Source organism: Erinaceus europaeus, chromosome 1 (assembly GCF_950295315.1).
Source record: "Erinaceus europaeus chromosome 1, mEriEur2.1, whole genome shotgun sequence".
NCBI classification, from domain to species: Eukaryota; Metazoa; Chordata; class Mammalia; order Eulipotyphla; family Erinaceidae; genus Erinaceus; species Erinaceus europaeus.
Genome location: NC_080162.1, coordinates 155284349 through 155300505, shown reverse-complemented (window position 1 = coordinate 155300505; position 16157 = coordinate 155284349). Strand labels below are relative to the sequence as shown.

Sequence of the window (16157 nt, the reverse complement as noted above, 5' to 3'; positions counted from 1 at the left end):
AAAAGGGAATAAATAAATAAAAAATAAAAAAAATATTAAAAAAAAAGGGAGTTGGGCTGTAGCGCAGCGGGTTAAGCGCAGGTGGCGCAAAGCACAAGGACCGGCATAAGGATCCTGGTTCGAACCCCAGCTCCCCACCTGCAGGTGAAGCAAGTCTGCAGGTGTCTATCTTTCTCTCCCCCTCTCTGTCTTCCCCTCCTGTCTCCATTTCTCTCTGTCCTATCCAACAATGACAACAACAATAATAACTACAAAAATAAAACAACAAGGGCAACAAAAGGGAATAAATAAATAAAAAATAAAAAAAAATATTTAAAAAAAAGAAGAAGAAGAAGTACAATTCCATACAATTAAGTGTTGCTCTCTGTCTGTCATCCTGGGCCTGGTCAACCAAGCACCCATTTGGGGGACAAGGAAGAAGTAAGGTCTTGAGTCAATTATTCAGTCTCCCATAAGATTCTACACATTGTAGCCTCTAGTTGACTGTAACATTGACATGTTTCTTCATGGTGATCAAATATTACCTAAGTAACCTTTATTTAAATGAGAATTTACTGTGATATTTTATTTTTAATATATTTTCATGTTTTATTTGTTAGTGACTCAGACACATTCTTGTTATATATGTGACTTTCAAAAGAGACTTTCCACTAAATGTGAGTTATTTATTTTTGGAATCATTTTATGGTTTTATATAAAAGTTATAAATTAAAGGGATCAAGCATTACTGTATATTTTACTTCATGGATGGTAAAGATTATATATATTGGAGATTCACCTATCCATGATTTCACCAATCTTAGGACATCTTTGTATACATACATATTTGTGTGCATAGGGAGAGAAAATAGAACATTTTGCAAATTACTGACCAGTACTCCTAGGGATATACAATAAGACACCCAACACACCCATCCAAAAAGACCTTTGTATGCCTACATTTATAGCATTTATAATAGTCAAAACCTGGAAGCAACATAGGTGCCCAACAATAGATGAGTGATTGAGTAAGTTGTGGTATGTATACACAATGGAATACTACTCAGCTATTAGCAATACTGAGTTCAGGGTCCAGGTTGCGGTGCACCTGGTTGAGTGCACATGTTATGCTACACAAGTACTCAGGCTCAAGTCTCCAGTCCCCACTTGTAGAAAGGAAGCTACATAAGTGGTAAAGTAGTGCTGCAGGTCCCCTCTTGCTTTCTCCTATTTTGCCATTCCCTCTTGATTTCTGGCTGTCTCTGTCAAATAAATAGGAGAGTAATAATAATAAAGAAAATATTGATGTATTCACTTTCTTCACTTCATCATGGATGAAGCTTGAAGGAATTATGTTAATTGAGATAAGCCAGACAAAGAAGAAGGAATATGGGATGATCTCATTCCTAGATAAATAAGAACAGAAAGATGCAAGTGTATTGCACTGAAGTAAAGGAGTCTGGGGTGGGGAGGGTGGGCTTTCAGGACCTCATGCACAATGGATAGGCCATTGTGACCTGGGGGTGAGATTCTTTTGCAGAAACTGAGAATTTTACACATTTGCCAACAGTTGTATTTATTTATTTAATTTTATTTTTTATATTTATTCCCTTTTGTCATCCTTGTTGTTTTATTGTAGTTATTATTGTCATTGATGTCACTGTTGGACAGGACAGAGAGAAATGGAGAGAGGAGCGGACGACAGAGAGGGGAAGAGAAAGACAGATACCTGCAGACCTGCTTCACCGCCTGTGAAGTGACTCCCCTGCAGGTGGAGAGCTGGGGACTCAAACCGGGATCCTTATGCTGGTCCTTGCGATTTGAACAGTTGTATTTATTATAAAACACTGACACTACCACCACCAACAACATCACTACCACCACCACCACTACTACTACTACTAATAATAATAATCACTGCAGTCATTTCCAAACAGGAAAACCTGAGGCAGTTCACATAGTCAAAGGGAAGACATGAAGATTAATTGAGTATGGTTTCCTGGATGAGCTCCCAGAATAGAACAATCCCATTAAGAAAAAACTAAGAACATCTGAGTGAAGTACAGACTTAATTAAAAATAATATAGCAATAATGTAGCAGTAATTTTAACAAATACACCATACTAGTATTACCATATTAGTAATGTAAAGTATTACTAATAGAGGGAGGGGGAAGATCAGAGAACATTTTGTGTGATTTTTCTGTAAGTCTAAAACTGTTTTAGTATTTTTTATTTGAGAAAGAAATTTAAAAAATGAACTCTCCTCCAGTTTTGAAATTTATAGTCATTGAAAAGAGTTTATCACAACTGTAGAATTATTTTGCCTAATATTTAAATTGCTTTCAATCTCATACTAATATTTTTCTGAATACACGCCTACTATTGCTACTAATATATCATTGGTAGTCTAATATTGATTAGCAAGATTGCAAGATAACAATAGTACAATTCCATACAGTTATCACCACCAGAGTTCCATATCCCATCTTGCCCATTGGTTCCATATTCTTTATCCCTCTAGGAGTATGTACAAAAATTCTTTATGGGGTGCAGAAGGTGAAAGATCTGGCTTCTGGAATTGCTTCTTTGCTGAATATGAATGTTGGCAGGTTGATCCATATCCCTGGCCTTTTCCTGTCTTTCCCAATGAGGGAGGGATTTGGGCAGGTGGGCTCCAGGACACATTGGTGAGGTTGTCTGCCCAGGGAAGTCAGGATGGAGACTTGGAAGTATCTTGGTAGTGTCTGCAACTTGGTGGCAGAGTATTGGAACTGGAGGGTTGACATCCCAAGCCTCAGGTCTTTGTCCAAAGAGAAACATGGTGAGGTGACACTAGTTGCATTGACTTGGGGGAGGTCAGCAGATGCAGAATCAAATGGTATGGATCAAGAGAAGCATGAAGAAAAACAAGCAGATCCCCAGAGGTTCCAGGACTGGAAGAAAAAGAAAATTAAAGCAGATGATGAAGGTTCCTTACTGTCTTAGAGTTTAAGAAGGCAATAGATAATTATCATTATAACCGAGTTATTTGGGAGGTTGGTTTATTTAAGTTTCATGATTAAGATTAACTGTACCATACAATACCTAACCGTAACTTATGTCATTTAATGCTATTTACAAATAACTATCTCATATACTGAAAGGACCTGTTGCTTTTGGTCTCTCTGGTCAATGATTATGGGTGATTTAATATTTTCAAAAAAGTTATTATTAGAATTGCTTTAATTTAAGCCCAGTGTCAGAATTCAGTAAGTTTACTTGTGTGTGTTGCTAAGGATTTGCCAATTTTGTTTATTTTTTCAAAGAATCATCATTTAGCTTCATTGATCTTTTTTTATGATTCTCTTTTTTATGTGTGTATGTGTGTGTATGATTCTCTTATTTTTCACCTTATTTATTTCTTCCCTAACTTTATTTGAGTCCTCCTGATTGCTTTAGGGTTAATTTATTCCTCTTCTTCTAAGTTTTTAAGGTGTGCAGCTAGTCTGTTTACTTGACCTTTGCCTTGTTTTCATAATGTGTGCTGGTATGGCTATGAAATTCTCTCTTTGCACTGATTTACCTGTGTCCCAAATATTTTGATAGTTTATGTGCTCATTGGATTCTAGGAACATATTAATTTCTCCCTTGATTTCTTCTTTGACCCAAAAGTTGTTAAGAAGTGTGCTGTTGAGTTTCCATATTTTTGGCACTTTTAACTAACTTTCTGTTTGTTGTTAAGAGTTAGTTTAATTCCACTGTGGACTGAGAAGATGCTTCATATCAGTTCAATGCTCTTGAATTTGTTCATAATGTCTTTATGCCTTAACCTATCCTTGAGAATGTCCTGTGTGGACTTGAAAAGCATGTGTATTCCAGTTTCTTAGGATGTAGAACTCTGAAAAATGTCCAGAAGATCTAGTGTATTTCTTAATTTTTAATTCTCTTGTTTCTTTATTGATTCTTTGCTTATATGATCTGTCTAAATGAGGTAGTAGGGTATTGAAGTCTCCTATTATTACTGTACTATTATTGATGTATTTTGTAGTTGGTTTTTTGTTGTTGTTGTTTAGTTTTTTCCCTCCAGGGTTATCGCTGGGGCTCAGAGTCTATATTACAAATCCACTACTATTGGAGGCCATTTTTTCTTTCTTTTTTTTTTTTATTATCTAGGACAGGAGAAATTGAGAGAGGAGGGGTAGATAGACAGGGGAAGAGAAAGATAGACACCTCCAGACCTGCTTCACTGCTTGTGAAGTGACCCGTTGCAGGTGGGGAGCTGAAGGTTTGAACTAGGATCCTTGTGCAGGTCCTTGCCTTTCTTACTATTTGTGTTTAACCCAGTGTGCCACCACCCATGCTCTTATTTTTGTATGTCTTTTAGTAATTGTTTGACATATTTTGATGTGATCTCACTGGATGTGTATGTGTTAATAATTGTAAATTCAACCAAGCAAAGGGCACATTTTGTGTTTTTCCTTCCTGTCCCCCCCCCTTTTAATATCACTTTCATTTATAAAAAGGAAATAAATCATGACATAAAAACATAGGATAAGAGAGGTACAACTTCACACAATTCCTGCCACCAGATATCTGCATCCCATTCCCATCCCCTGATAACTTTCCTATTTTTTATCCCTCTAGGAGTATGGACCAAGGGACATAATGGGGTGCAGAAGGTTGAAGGTCTGGCTTCTGTAATTGCTGCCCCACTGATATAGGCGTTGATAGGTCGATCCATACTCCCAGCCTGTCTCTCTTTCCCTGGTGGGGTGGGGCTCTGGGGAAGCGGGGCTCCAGGACACATTGGTGGGTTCAACTGTCCAGGGAAGTCCAGTTGGAAGCATGCATGGTATTATCTGGAATCTGGTGGCTGAAAGATGAGTTAGTATATAAACCAAACATTAAGTTCCACATAATAGATCATTTGGCATTTATCCTCTATTTGTCTTATCTCACTTATCATGTCTTCAAGGTCCATCCAAGATGATGCGAAGGGGATGAATTCCATCATTTTTAACAGTGTAGTAGTATTCCATTGTGTAAAGATACCAACATTTTCTTTGCCACTCATCTGTCCTTGGACATCTGGGTTGCTTCCAAATTTTGACAAATAAAAAATTTACTTCTATGAAAATAGTTATACATAGATCTCTTCTGACAAATGCATAGAAAAGTAATTCTAGGTCCTCATTTTTCTGCCTGTATTTTGGGAAGAAAATTAACTCTAGGAAAACCATATTTATACAACCAATAAATACTGTGTTTACCCAACCAAAAATACTTATTCAATTAATTTTATTTACCACTTTTGTATTAAAACCAATAACATGTCAAAGTTAGATATAAATAGATATTTAATGTTTCTGCAAATGAAACTTTGAAAAGTAATTTTGAGGGCCCAGATGATGGCTCACTCAGTTGATCACATGGAGTTCTTTAAAAAAATTTTTTTAATTAATTAATTTAGTCCCTTTTGTTGCCCTTGTCGTAGTTATTATTGATGTTGTTGTTGTTGGATAGGACAGAGAGAAATGGAGAAAGGAGAGGAAAACAGAGAGGAGCAGAGAAAGATAGACACCTGCAAACCTGCGTCACTGCTTGTAAAGCAACTTCCCTGCAGGTGGGGAGCTGGGGGCTCAAACCAGGATCCTTAAGCTGGTCCTTAGGCTTTGTGCCACCTGCGTTTAACCCACTGCGCTACCTGACTCCCTTGCTGACTTCATTTTTAAAACTTTTGGAATAAATTAAAAAAATAAAATATATAAAAAAAGAAAGCACACTGTTACATGCTTTTGTTTGTATGTAAGACTATGTTCACTATTTTGATATCATAGTGACCACTAAGTGTATCTATATTCAATATTTCATGATTTTATTTATCTCTGTTCACTCTGATAAATAGCCAGCTTCCTTACATTATACTGTTGATGAATAAATTTTAAGTTCCAGAGAGAATTATTCATGCGTGTAGCTTTTTAATTAAAAAGAGAAAGATTAGTCAACCTTTTTCCAAGAGATAACCACATGAAAGGCAACTTTTAATTACTCCTTTTGAAGTTCCCTTTCCAGTTGTAAACTCAGGTTTCAAAATGAATGTTGGGAATAAGCTAATACTTGAGAAAGGAGGTTAATTGTATTGTTGATCATGTCTAAATGTTTAGTGCTGTGGACATCCTCAATCACAATAAATGAGGTAGTATGTTTATACCTCACAAAAGCTGGGGATTAACACTTTTTCATCTTTTCACTTCATTATACCATGGGAGTTCTTGTAAATGGTGTTCCCCTACAGGATCTGCTCATCTATAGGTATACATCTTATTAGTGTTCTTCTCTCTTACATTCAGAACTGTGCTTCATTCTTATCATTTCTCTCTCTTTTCAGACAACATCCTTGGTGGTGCCATAGCACATGGATTTCAGGACTGCCTGTGAGGAGGTATGTTAAATGGCTTTATGTTTTTAAATATGAGCAACAGACTATAAAAAGGAAAGAAACAGTAGCCACTAATTTACATGAGTAGAACACAGACAGCTTTTAGGGGAGGGGTGGATGACTTGTCCATTTCATTTCTAGACTATGTAATCTGGCTGTGCTAGACTAGAAAACTAGAGTTTCTCAGGAAAGCTTTGTATTTTCTCTTTTCCTTTAAGAATAGAGCATACTTGATATGATTAAATTGCCCTCCATAAACTCTGTGTCATACATATTCAGGTTGTATAAATGTTGGAAGTAATTCTTTCTACATAAATATTTATAAGTTAGAAAACATCTAGGTCATTCCAACACCAAACTTCCATAATTTTGACACCAATATTATTTAAGTGTTTCAGTATTATTTAACTATTAAAACAAGGCCATTGAGATACAGCAGTCAGCACACTCTAATGTTTAGAGTTAAATTAATGCCTTGCAATTTCAAGGACACTGAGGGCCATTTACTTGTGCAGTCAATAGTAAATAGTCTGAAACACACGAGTAAAATAATTGTTCTATCAGAAAGAGTATTCTTTTCTAAACATGCAGCATCCAAAGCACAATCTCTCTCTCTTTAGGCATGATGCAAACATTTACACATTCAAATATTTCTGATATCCTTTAAGATGTAGAAATTTTATGATGTATAAACTACCCAAAGAAAGCAAGTAACTATAACTAGAATATCAATGTAGCATCATTCAATAAATTCACTCATTAGCATTTGTGAAGTTATGAAAGCTATACATTTTTTCCCACCAGGATTATCGCTGGAGCTCAGTGCCTGAATAACAAGTCTACCACTCGCAGGGTTTATATCTTTTCTATTTATTTTTTAATTTGATAGAGCAGAATGAGAGAAAGATAAGCACCCGTAGTATTGCTTCATGCTCATAAAGCTTCCCTCCTGTAGCCAGGCAGGAGTGATTTGAACCCCAGTCCTTATAGAGGATAATATATTAACCTGGTGCACCACTACTCAGTCCTAAAGATTATATTTTTAATGAAATGCCATCTTAAGTTTCTGGCACATTATCATTTACAAGTACTTGAAAATAATGAGAATAAGTAAGTACTTCCAAAACTTTAATAAACTGCCTTATGTTTCAAATACTGGAGCTTCCATTTATTTTCAAGATTTGAATATTATCATATTTATGCATATCTGTGTGCTGACACTTTCTAAATCACATTTAAAATACTTGTTCACAATGCCTTACTACATTGAAAACTATAAATTCAGTGCTTAATTCACCCATATATTTTAACTTAATACCTATCCATTCAAATTTAATTGAATACGTTTTAGAAGCTTAAACATAGAATTTAATATTGTTATTTATAGTCCTATATATGAAACATTTTTCTACCCTAGCCTTAACCTGATCTCATATTCTAAAATATTTTTACTTTATTATTTATTTATTTATTTATTTATTTTCTACTTGAGCACTGCTCAGCTCTGATTTATGGTGTGCCAGGGGTTGAACCCAGAACTTTGGAGCCTCAGGCATGAGAGTCTGTTTGTATAACCATTATGCTATCTACCCCTGCCTCTGATCTCTTACATTTAGTTTTGATGGAATCAGTCAATATTGTCATCAGAGTGGTATTTTATATTTGGGGTAGTAAAGCACAGATTGAGACTAAATGAGTATTTGAATAAAACATATTAAACACATATGGGATTGATTTGCCAATAACTAGATAGTGGTCATATACTATTTTAATAAACAATTTACCTTGAAATTTAAAACCAGTATTGATCAATTTCCCAGGTCTTTTTTTAAAAAAAATATTTTGAGCCACTGATTTGGCATACTTCTCACATTTTATGGCCTGGAAGTAGCTCACTACCATGCACAGGGATATGGGTTCAAGCTCCCAACTACCACACAAGAGCATCAGCAAAGGAGAATCTTCATGAGTAGTGAAGGGGCACTTTAATGACTCTCCTTTCTCTCTCTCTCTCTCTCTTTCTCTCTCATCTGCTATTTAGAAAACCAAAAAAATTTTATGTTCTGATGTTTTATTTTATAAAAGCAACAACACTGTGCTCATCTTACCCATTCTTGTGTATTAGTCAGTTTCTTATTCTCTTTCAAGTAGAACTTGAGAAGCTATACCATTTTAGACAGTCCCAACAGTGATATAGAAATATTGGAAATGTTCAACAAGAGTTTCCATGTGGAGACCTGGTGGTGGCACACCCGTTAAGCACGCATATTACCATGCAAGGACTCTAATGTGAGCCTCCATTCCCCACCTGCAGTTGGGGATGCTTCAGGAGCAATGAAGCAGGCCTGGGGGTGTCTGTCGTTATCTTCCCCTCTCTATCTACCCCTCCTCTCTCAATTTCTCTCCATCCTAGATAATTAAAAAAATGGAAAAAAATGGCCTCCAGGAGCAGTGAATTTGTAATATAGACACGACACGATAACACGATAACCCTGGAGCGATAACCCTGGATGCAAAAAACAAAACAAACAACAACAACAACAACAAAACACACATCAATAATAGCACAGTAATAATAGGAGACTTCAATACCCCACTCCCCCATTTAAACAGATCATATAAGCAGAGAATGAATAAAGAAACAAGAGCACATTTTTCAGAGTTCTACACCCTAAGAAGCTGGAATACACATGCTTTTCAAGTCCACACAGGACATTCTCAAGGATAGGTTAAGGCATAAAGACATTATGAACAAATTCAAGAGCATTGAACTGATATGAAGCATCTTCTTAGTCCACAGTGGAATTAAACTAACACTTAACAACAAACAGAAAGTTAGTAAAAGTCCCCAAAATATGGAAACTCAACAGCATACTACTTAACAATTTCTGGCTCAAAGAAGAAATCAAGGGAGAAATTAATATGTTCCTAGAATCCAATGAACATGAACAGGTAAACTATCAAAATATTTGGGATACAGGTAAATCAGTACTAAGAGGGAACTTCATAGCCATACCAGTACACAATGTGAAGCAAGGCAAAACTCAAGTAAACAGCCTGACTGCACACCTTAAAAACTTAGAAGAAGAGGAATAAATGAACCCTAAAGCAATCATCACCTCTGAATTTCTCACTGTTCTATACAATAAAATTGGAAAGGAAGACCAAAAAGGGAGGGGTGCAGGTAGTGGCACACCAAGTTAAACGCAGGGTATAAAGGGCAGGGGCGTGTGTAAGGATTCTGGTTTGAGTCTGGGCTCATCCCCTGAAGGGGGTCCACTTCATAAGCAGTGAAGTAGGTCTGCAGGTGACTTTTACTCTCTCCCTCTCTATCTTCCACTCCCCTTCTCAATTTCTCTGTGTTCTATCAAAAATAAATAAATACATCAAAAATAAATGGTCACAGGAGCAGTGTATTGGTAGTGCAGGCACTGAGCCCCAGTGATAACCCTGGAGGCAAAAAGGAAAGAAAGCGAGCAAGAAAGGAAAAAAAAAAAAAAAAAGGCAAAGAAACTGCCTCCGGAAGTGGTGAATTCATCTTGCAGGTACAGAACCTCAGCATTAACCCTGTTACTAACTAACTAACTAAATAAATAAATAAATATTTAAAAAATAAATTTTCATATGTCTTCACATGTCAGCAGAATTGATAGGCATACATAGCTATAGTGTACTTTGAAGATGATTGGATCTCCCTGAAGAGTCTGAAGTCAAAGAACTTACCTGGAATTTATAATCCGGATAGACCTAACTAGTCAGGTATGTAAAGAAGGAAAATGTAGATTAACTTTGTCACTTAGCAATGAAAGAAAATGGGATGTTTTGTGAAATGTCAAGTGTTATCTTTATTAGTGAGCTTAAAGCAGAACCATAATGTGTGCCTTGGAACTACTCTACCTAAATTTGGGCCTCTTTATTACAAAACGCATTACTGAAAATTGTATAGTAGTCAAAGATATATTTAATATATCTCATTTTCTTTTGACTGATAATAGGACATTAAAGATGAAGTTCCGCTAGCTCTGTCCATCAGCTAGATCTAGCTTAGCAGTAGAGTATGGTGTGGAACTATACAATTTTATATTACAATTTTGTAACTCAATAATAAATTTAAAAAACTGGGAAAAAATAAGATTATGGATACCAGTAAAGTCTCTTTGAAAAGTAATCTACCAGATAAGTTCTACTTAAAACACTTAAATTAAGTATTAACTAGCACAATTCCTATAAAAAGAGTTACTGCTTTAAAAAGTTGTCCTTTTTAAATAAATGCTCCAGTTCTTTAAAGGAAGTGGAGGGGTCTAGTGGTGGTGTACCCAGTTGAGTGCACACATTACCAGTTACAAGCACCCTGATTCAAGCCCATGGTCCACACCTGTGAAGGGAAGTTTCTCAAGCATTGAAGCAGTGCTACAGTTTCCCTTTTCCCTCTCCCTCTCCCTTACCCTCTCCTTATGCCTCTCCCTCTTCTTTTCTCTTCCTACCTACCTTCCCCCTTTCTATCAATTTCACCTCTCATATAAATAAATTTTAAAAAATGAAAGAATTGGGATTTAAAGTTTGACAAAAATCAGAAGTGATAATGGAGAATATCACTGTGACATATACAAAATTCCCAATTCGGAAGAAAACATTTATATATAACCAGGTATAACTACTGACTAATCATCTTTGTTTTAATAAATGTTAGCAGAAGGGCCAGGAATTAAAAAAAAAAAAAAACACTCACGTGGATAATGCACTGCTTTGCCATGAGTAAGTCAGGTTAGAGTCCAGCCTTCACTGCACTGGAGGAAACTTTGGTGTTGTGTTTCTATCTTATATTGTCTATCCATCTACCTCTATATATGGAAAATGTTTATGCAGTATTAACAAACGGGGCCATGCAGTGGCACACCCAGTTAAGAACACCTAGTACTATGCTCTAGGACTGGGGTTCGAGCCCCCACACCCCACCTGCAGCAGGGGACTCTATTTTTCTGGATTCGTAGTGCAAGCACCAAGCCTCAGGGACTGGAGGAAAAAATAAATAAATAGACAAATAAGTGCCATCAGAATAACTATGTGCTCCAGTAAGCCTACATGCTAGCTTTAGGCTTTCCTCAGATTGCATTCCATATCTGTATTTCCGCAAGTATATTCCACATATTCAAGTTGACAATGAAAGCACACATAGTTCTATAAAAGTGCTTAATAATTAAAAAATACAATTTAATCCTGTTTTTCATATAATTATAAGCCATGACTATGATTCAATCAGTGAATCTGTAATTAAGATACTATACAAGGTCATATAGGTTAATAATTTTTAAAATATTGTTTTTATTAAAAACTTCTTGAGGGAGTCGGGCTGTAATACAGTGGGCTAAGCGCAGGTGGCGCAAAGCACAAAGACAGGCATAAGGATCCCGGTTTGAACCTCGGCTCCCCACCTGCAGGGGAGTCGCTTCACAGGCTGTGAAGCAGGTCTGCAGGTGTCTATCTTTCTCTCCTCCTCTCTGTCTTCCCCTCCTCTCTCCATTTCTCTCTGTCCTATCCAACAACAACAACAACAATAATAACTACAACAATAAAACAACAAGGGCAACAAAAGGGAAAAAATAAATAAAATAAATATAAAAAAAAGTTAAAAAAAAAACTTTTTGAGAGGGAGTCGGGCAGTAGCGCAGCGGGTTAAGCGCACGAGACGCAAAGGTTAAGGACTGGTTAGGATCCCGGTTCAAGCCCCTGGCTCCCCACCTGCAGGGGAACCACTTCACAGGTGGTGAAGCAGGTCTGCAGGTATCTCTCTGTCTCTCTTCCTCTCTGTCTCCCCCTTCTCTCTCAATTTCTCTCTGTCTCTATCCAATAACATAAATTAAAAAAAAAATTCTTGAGAGATCAATATAGTATAAACAATGTGATACAGAAAAAAAATCTGTTCAAATAATGACATGTTTTTGACAGAATATAATGCTAATAAGTCATTAGCTTACCACTTGTATTAATGAGAACTCTAAGTTCATAAAAATAAGAAACTATCTGTGAATGGTGTGTTCTCCAAAGATTTCCAGGATAATCAAGTCCTGTAGTTAGAATTTACCTAAATTTATAGCAAATGGCAGTATTCATAATATTCCACAGTATAAGGAACCACATATCATTAAAAATTAAAAGTTTACCCACCAAATCAAATTATATTTGCCGAGAAAAATATAAATGTATTTGAGATATAAGAATGTTCCCAGGGCATGTTACGATCTCTGTCTAGTTTGACTTTTTTAGTAGTTTGATCTTTCTTAACATCTGATGCCTCAATAGACACATTTAAGATTAAAGGAACAGAGATTTAAAAATAACAAAATCACAATTAATGAGGCTGATGAAATAGTTCACTCGTGTGCTTCTTTGTCATTCGTGCAAATGAGGTTTGAGTCTGGCCCCCACAATAATGAAGGAAGTTTCTCTCTCTGTTTCTCTCTGCCTCTCTCCCTGTCTCTCCTTCTCACTTCTTCCCTCCCCCCCTCCCTCTCTGCCTTCGTCTCTCTCCAAAATCAAACCAAACAAAAATAAAAGCAAAACACAATTTACGTTCTTTGATGGATCAGGATCTAAATTAAATCAGCCTGAACCTTTAAGTAGAAAATGAATGACAGTCAGCTTTTTTAAAGTTCCATTTAGATACTAGGCTTAACCTAATTATAAATTCTTTAAGAAATCTAGTCAGCAAAATAATTCGACTAAATAGTGCAGCTGTTTCTGCCATGTGACACACCCAGGTTTGAACTTGGGAAAAGCTTTGGTGCTCTAGTGTCTTTCTGTTTCACTCTCTCTGTTTTTGTCTTTCTCCTTCTGTCTGAAAAAGTCAACCTGAAAAAGTGAAGTCCCAGTCAGAACAAAAATTAAACAGGGAATTTAGGACTGGGGGATTGGCTAATAGTAGAGCACAAACTTTAAGGTATGAGACCCAAGGTTTTGTCCTGCTAGCACATAACAGTAACAAAGACAAACACAAAGACAAAAAAAAAAAAAAAGTTGAACTCCATAAATAGCTGAAACATTGCCCCCACCTTCACCCCTCTTTCTCTCTCTCTCTCTCTCCCACTAAAATAATAATAAAAAAAAATGGTCCAGGGAGATTACTCACCTGAAAAGTATAAGCATAAGAATGAGTTCAATCACCACGATGATATTAAAAAGGTTTGTTTTCGGAGGGTTGAGTGGTGGCACAATCTACTAAAATGCACATGCCACTAAGCACAAGGACCCAGGTTTGAGCCCCTGTTTCCCACCTGCAAGGGGAAGCTTCAACAGTGGTGAAGCAGGTTTATCTTTCTCCCTCTCTCTTTTTATTCTTTTCTTTCTTGCCTCCAGGGTTATCACAAAAGCTTGGTGCCAGCATTATGAATCTACTGCTTCTGCAGAGCAGACATTTTTGTTTCCATTTTATTGGATAGGGCAGGGAGAAATTGAGAAGAGAAGATAGAGAGGGAGAGAGAAAGGCACCTGCACACCTGCTTCACTTCTTGTGAAGCTTCTCCCCTGTAGGTGGGGAGCTGAGGGCTCAAACCCAGATCCTTGCATGGGTTATCTTTCTCCCTCTCTATCTACCCTCCTCCTCAGTTACTCCATGTCTTTTTAAATAAAGTAGAAAGGGAAAAAAAAAAAAGGAAAAATAGCTGCCAGGATTGGTGGACTCAGTGCCAGCACCAAGCCCTAGCAGCAACCCTGTTGGTAATATAATAATAGTAATGATAATAATAACAATAATAATAATATTTGGTTTTAATCCATGAGAATTCATAATTACATTTCATTATTATATTAACTTATAGAAATAAGTTAACCACTAGCTTTTAAAAGTATTGTCTTTTACATAATTAAGATATATAACATCAATCGATAAGGGCCTAGAAGTGATGTGCTCTATTAAGGACACATGTTACCATGTACAAGGACCTAGTTTCAAGTCTGCAACCCACTCTTTTGCTAACCCCACCAAATATGCAGGGGGAAGTTTCAGTAGTAGTGAAATGGAGCTGCAGGCAACTGTCTCTATCTCCTCCTCTCCTCTTAATTTCTCTTTGTCTTACAAAAAAAATTAAAAAGAGGGAAAACTGGCTACCAGAAGTGGTGGATTCATTGTGCAGGCACCAAGCCTAAGAGATGACTCTGGTGGAAAAATAAATAAATAAATACACATTCTCAGTAGCATGACTTTGATGATAAAATCCTTTATTGGGTACAGAATAGTCTTTTACTCAATTTTCCCCTCCACTATCAAATTTTACTATTTAAAGAGCAACTTGTTTCAAGAAGAAATTCTTCTCAGAACTCCTTTGCCTCCCTTTTCTTAATAAGCAAATTGCTATTAGATGAAAGACACTAATAATCACATCATGTTATACAAGAGGGCTGGGAATCACAGCCGCCAAGTAATCTCTGCCCAAGGAAAATGTTTAAGAGTACTATATCTGTGTTCCAGGAGGTGGCACAGTGGATAAAGCACTGGACTCTCAAGCACGAGGTTCCAAGTTCAATGCCCAGCAGCAGAAGCACCAGAGTGATGTCTGGGGTCTCTCTCTCTCCTAACTTCCTCATTAATACATAAATAAAATATTTTGAGAGAGAGAGACAGAGAAAGAGAGATGGGGGAAGTATTAGATCTGGTGTCTAGTGACACAGTAAACAGCTAAACTGATAGAGCCCAGAGTTTGCATGCCCGAAATCCTGAGGTAGTTCGCATTCTCTCATGTTCATGAAAACCTCTTGCAAACATTATTTAAATACTAAAATAAATATTGTATTGTAAATGCAAAAATCTAGAGTCTAGAAGTCTGAGTACAAATCAGAATTTGAAGTCATCTCTGTTCACCTATTCTTTTTTTTTTTTTTAAATTTTTTATTTAAGAAAGGATTAGTGAACAAAAGCATAAGGTAGGAGGGGTACAACTCCACACAATTCCCAACACCCAATCCCCATAACCCACCCCCTCCCCTGATAGCTTTCCCATTCTCTATCCCTCTGGGAGCATGGACCCAGGGTCGTTGAGGGATGCAGAAGGTAGAAGGTCTGGCTTCTGTAATTGCTTCCCCGCTGAACATGGGCGTTGACTGGTCGGTCCACCTATTCTTAATCTGTCTATGAGAGTAGTTCACATTTTCGGGCACCCTTTCCCTAAAAGGGTTATTAAAAATACACCAAAAAAGAAACATGGAGAAATATTTCATTACTGACTCATGCATTCAAGCAATGCTGCCCTCAGTCAGGAGAGTACTCTCAAATAGCTGTATCCATCTTCTTTGATCTCCTGTAGCAACTGTGACTCTAATCCTTTTTGTTTTCACCAGTTCTAAACACTCCCTATTCAAAATGAATGTTTCTATATACTCTATTTATTTTTCCAATTCAGATTCATATTCTATAAACAAATAGTATTTTAGGGGGTCGGGTGGTGGTGCATCGGGTTAAGCATCCATAGTATGAAGCTCAAGGACCAGCACAAGGATCTGGGTTCGAGCTCCCAGCTCCCCACCTGCAGGGGGAGTCTCTTCACAAACTGTGAAGCAGGTCTGCAGGTATCTAGATTTCTCTTCTGATCTTCCTTGCCCCTCTCAATTTCTCTCTGTCCTATCCAATTTAAACACACACACACACACACACACACACACACACACACACACACACACGGAAAAAAAAAAAAAAAAAACGAGAGAAAAAAAAAGGCCTCCAGAAGCAGTGGATTCATAGTTCAGGCACCAAGCCCCAGACATAAGCC

At 36.9% G+C, this 16157-nt stretch overlaps 1 protein-coding gene across 2 annotated transcripts in view; it reads left to right on the top strand.

Annotated features, from left to right (window-relative positions):
- Window positions 1-16157, top strand: part of SNTG1 (syntrophin gamma 1) — a 333984-nt gene that overhangs the window by 48549 nt on the left and 269278 nt on the right. The window contains exon 2 of one of the 2 annotated variants that reach the window (XM_060198528.1): window positions 6349-6402. In XM_060198528.1, coding sequence (XP_060054511.1) covers window positions 6376-6402 — 27 coding nt within the window. In that variant the 5' untranslated portion in view covers window positions 6349-6375. Of the gene's footprint in view, window positions 1-6345; window positions 6403-16157 lie in introns of those variants that run through there. The other variant, XM_060198531.1, reaches the window with a different exon arrangement.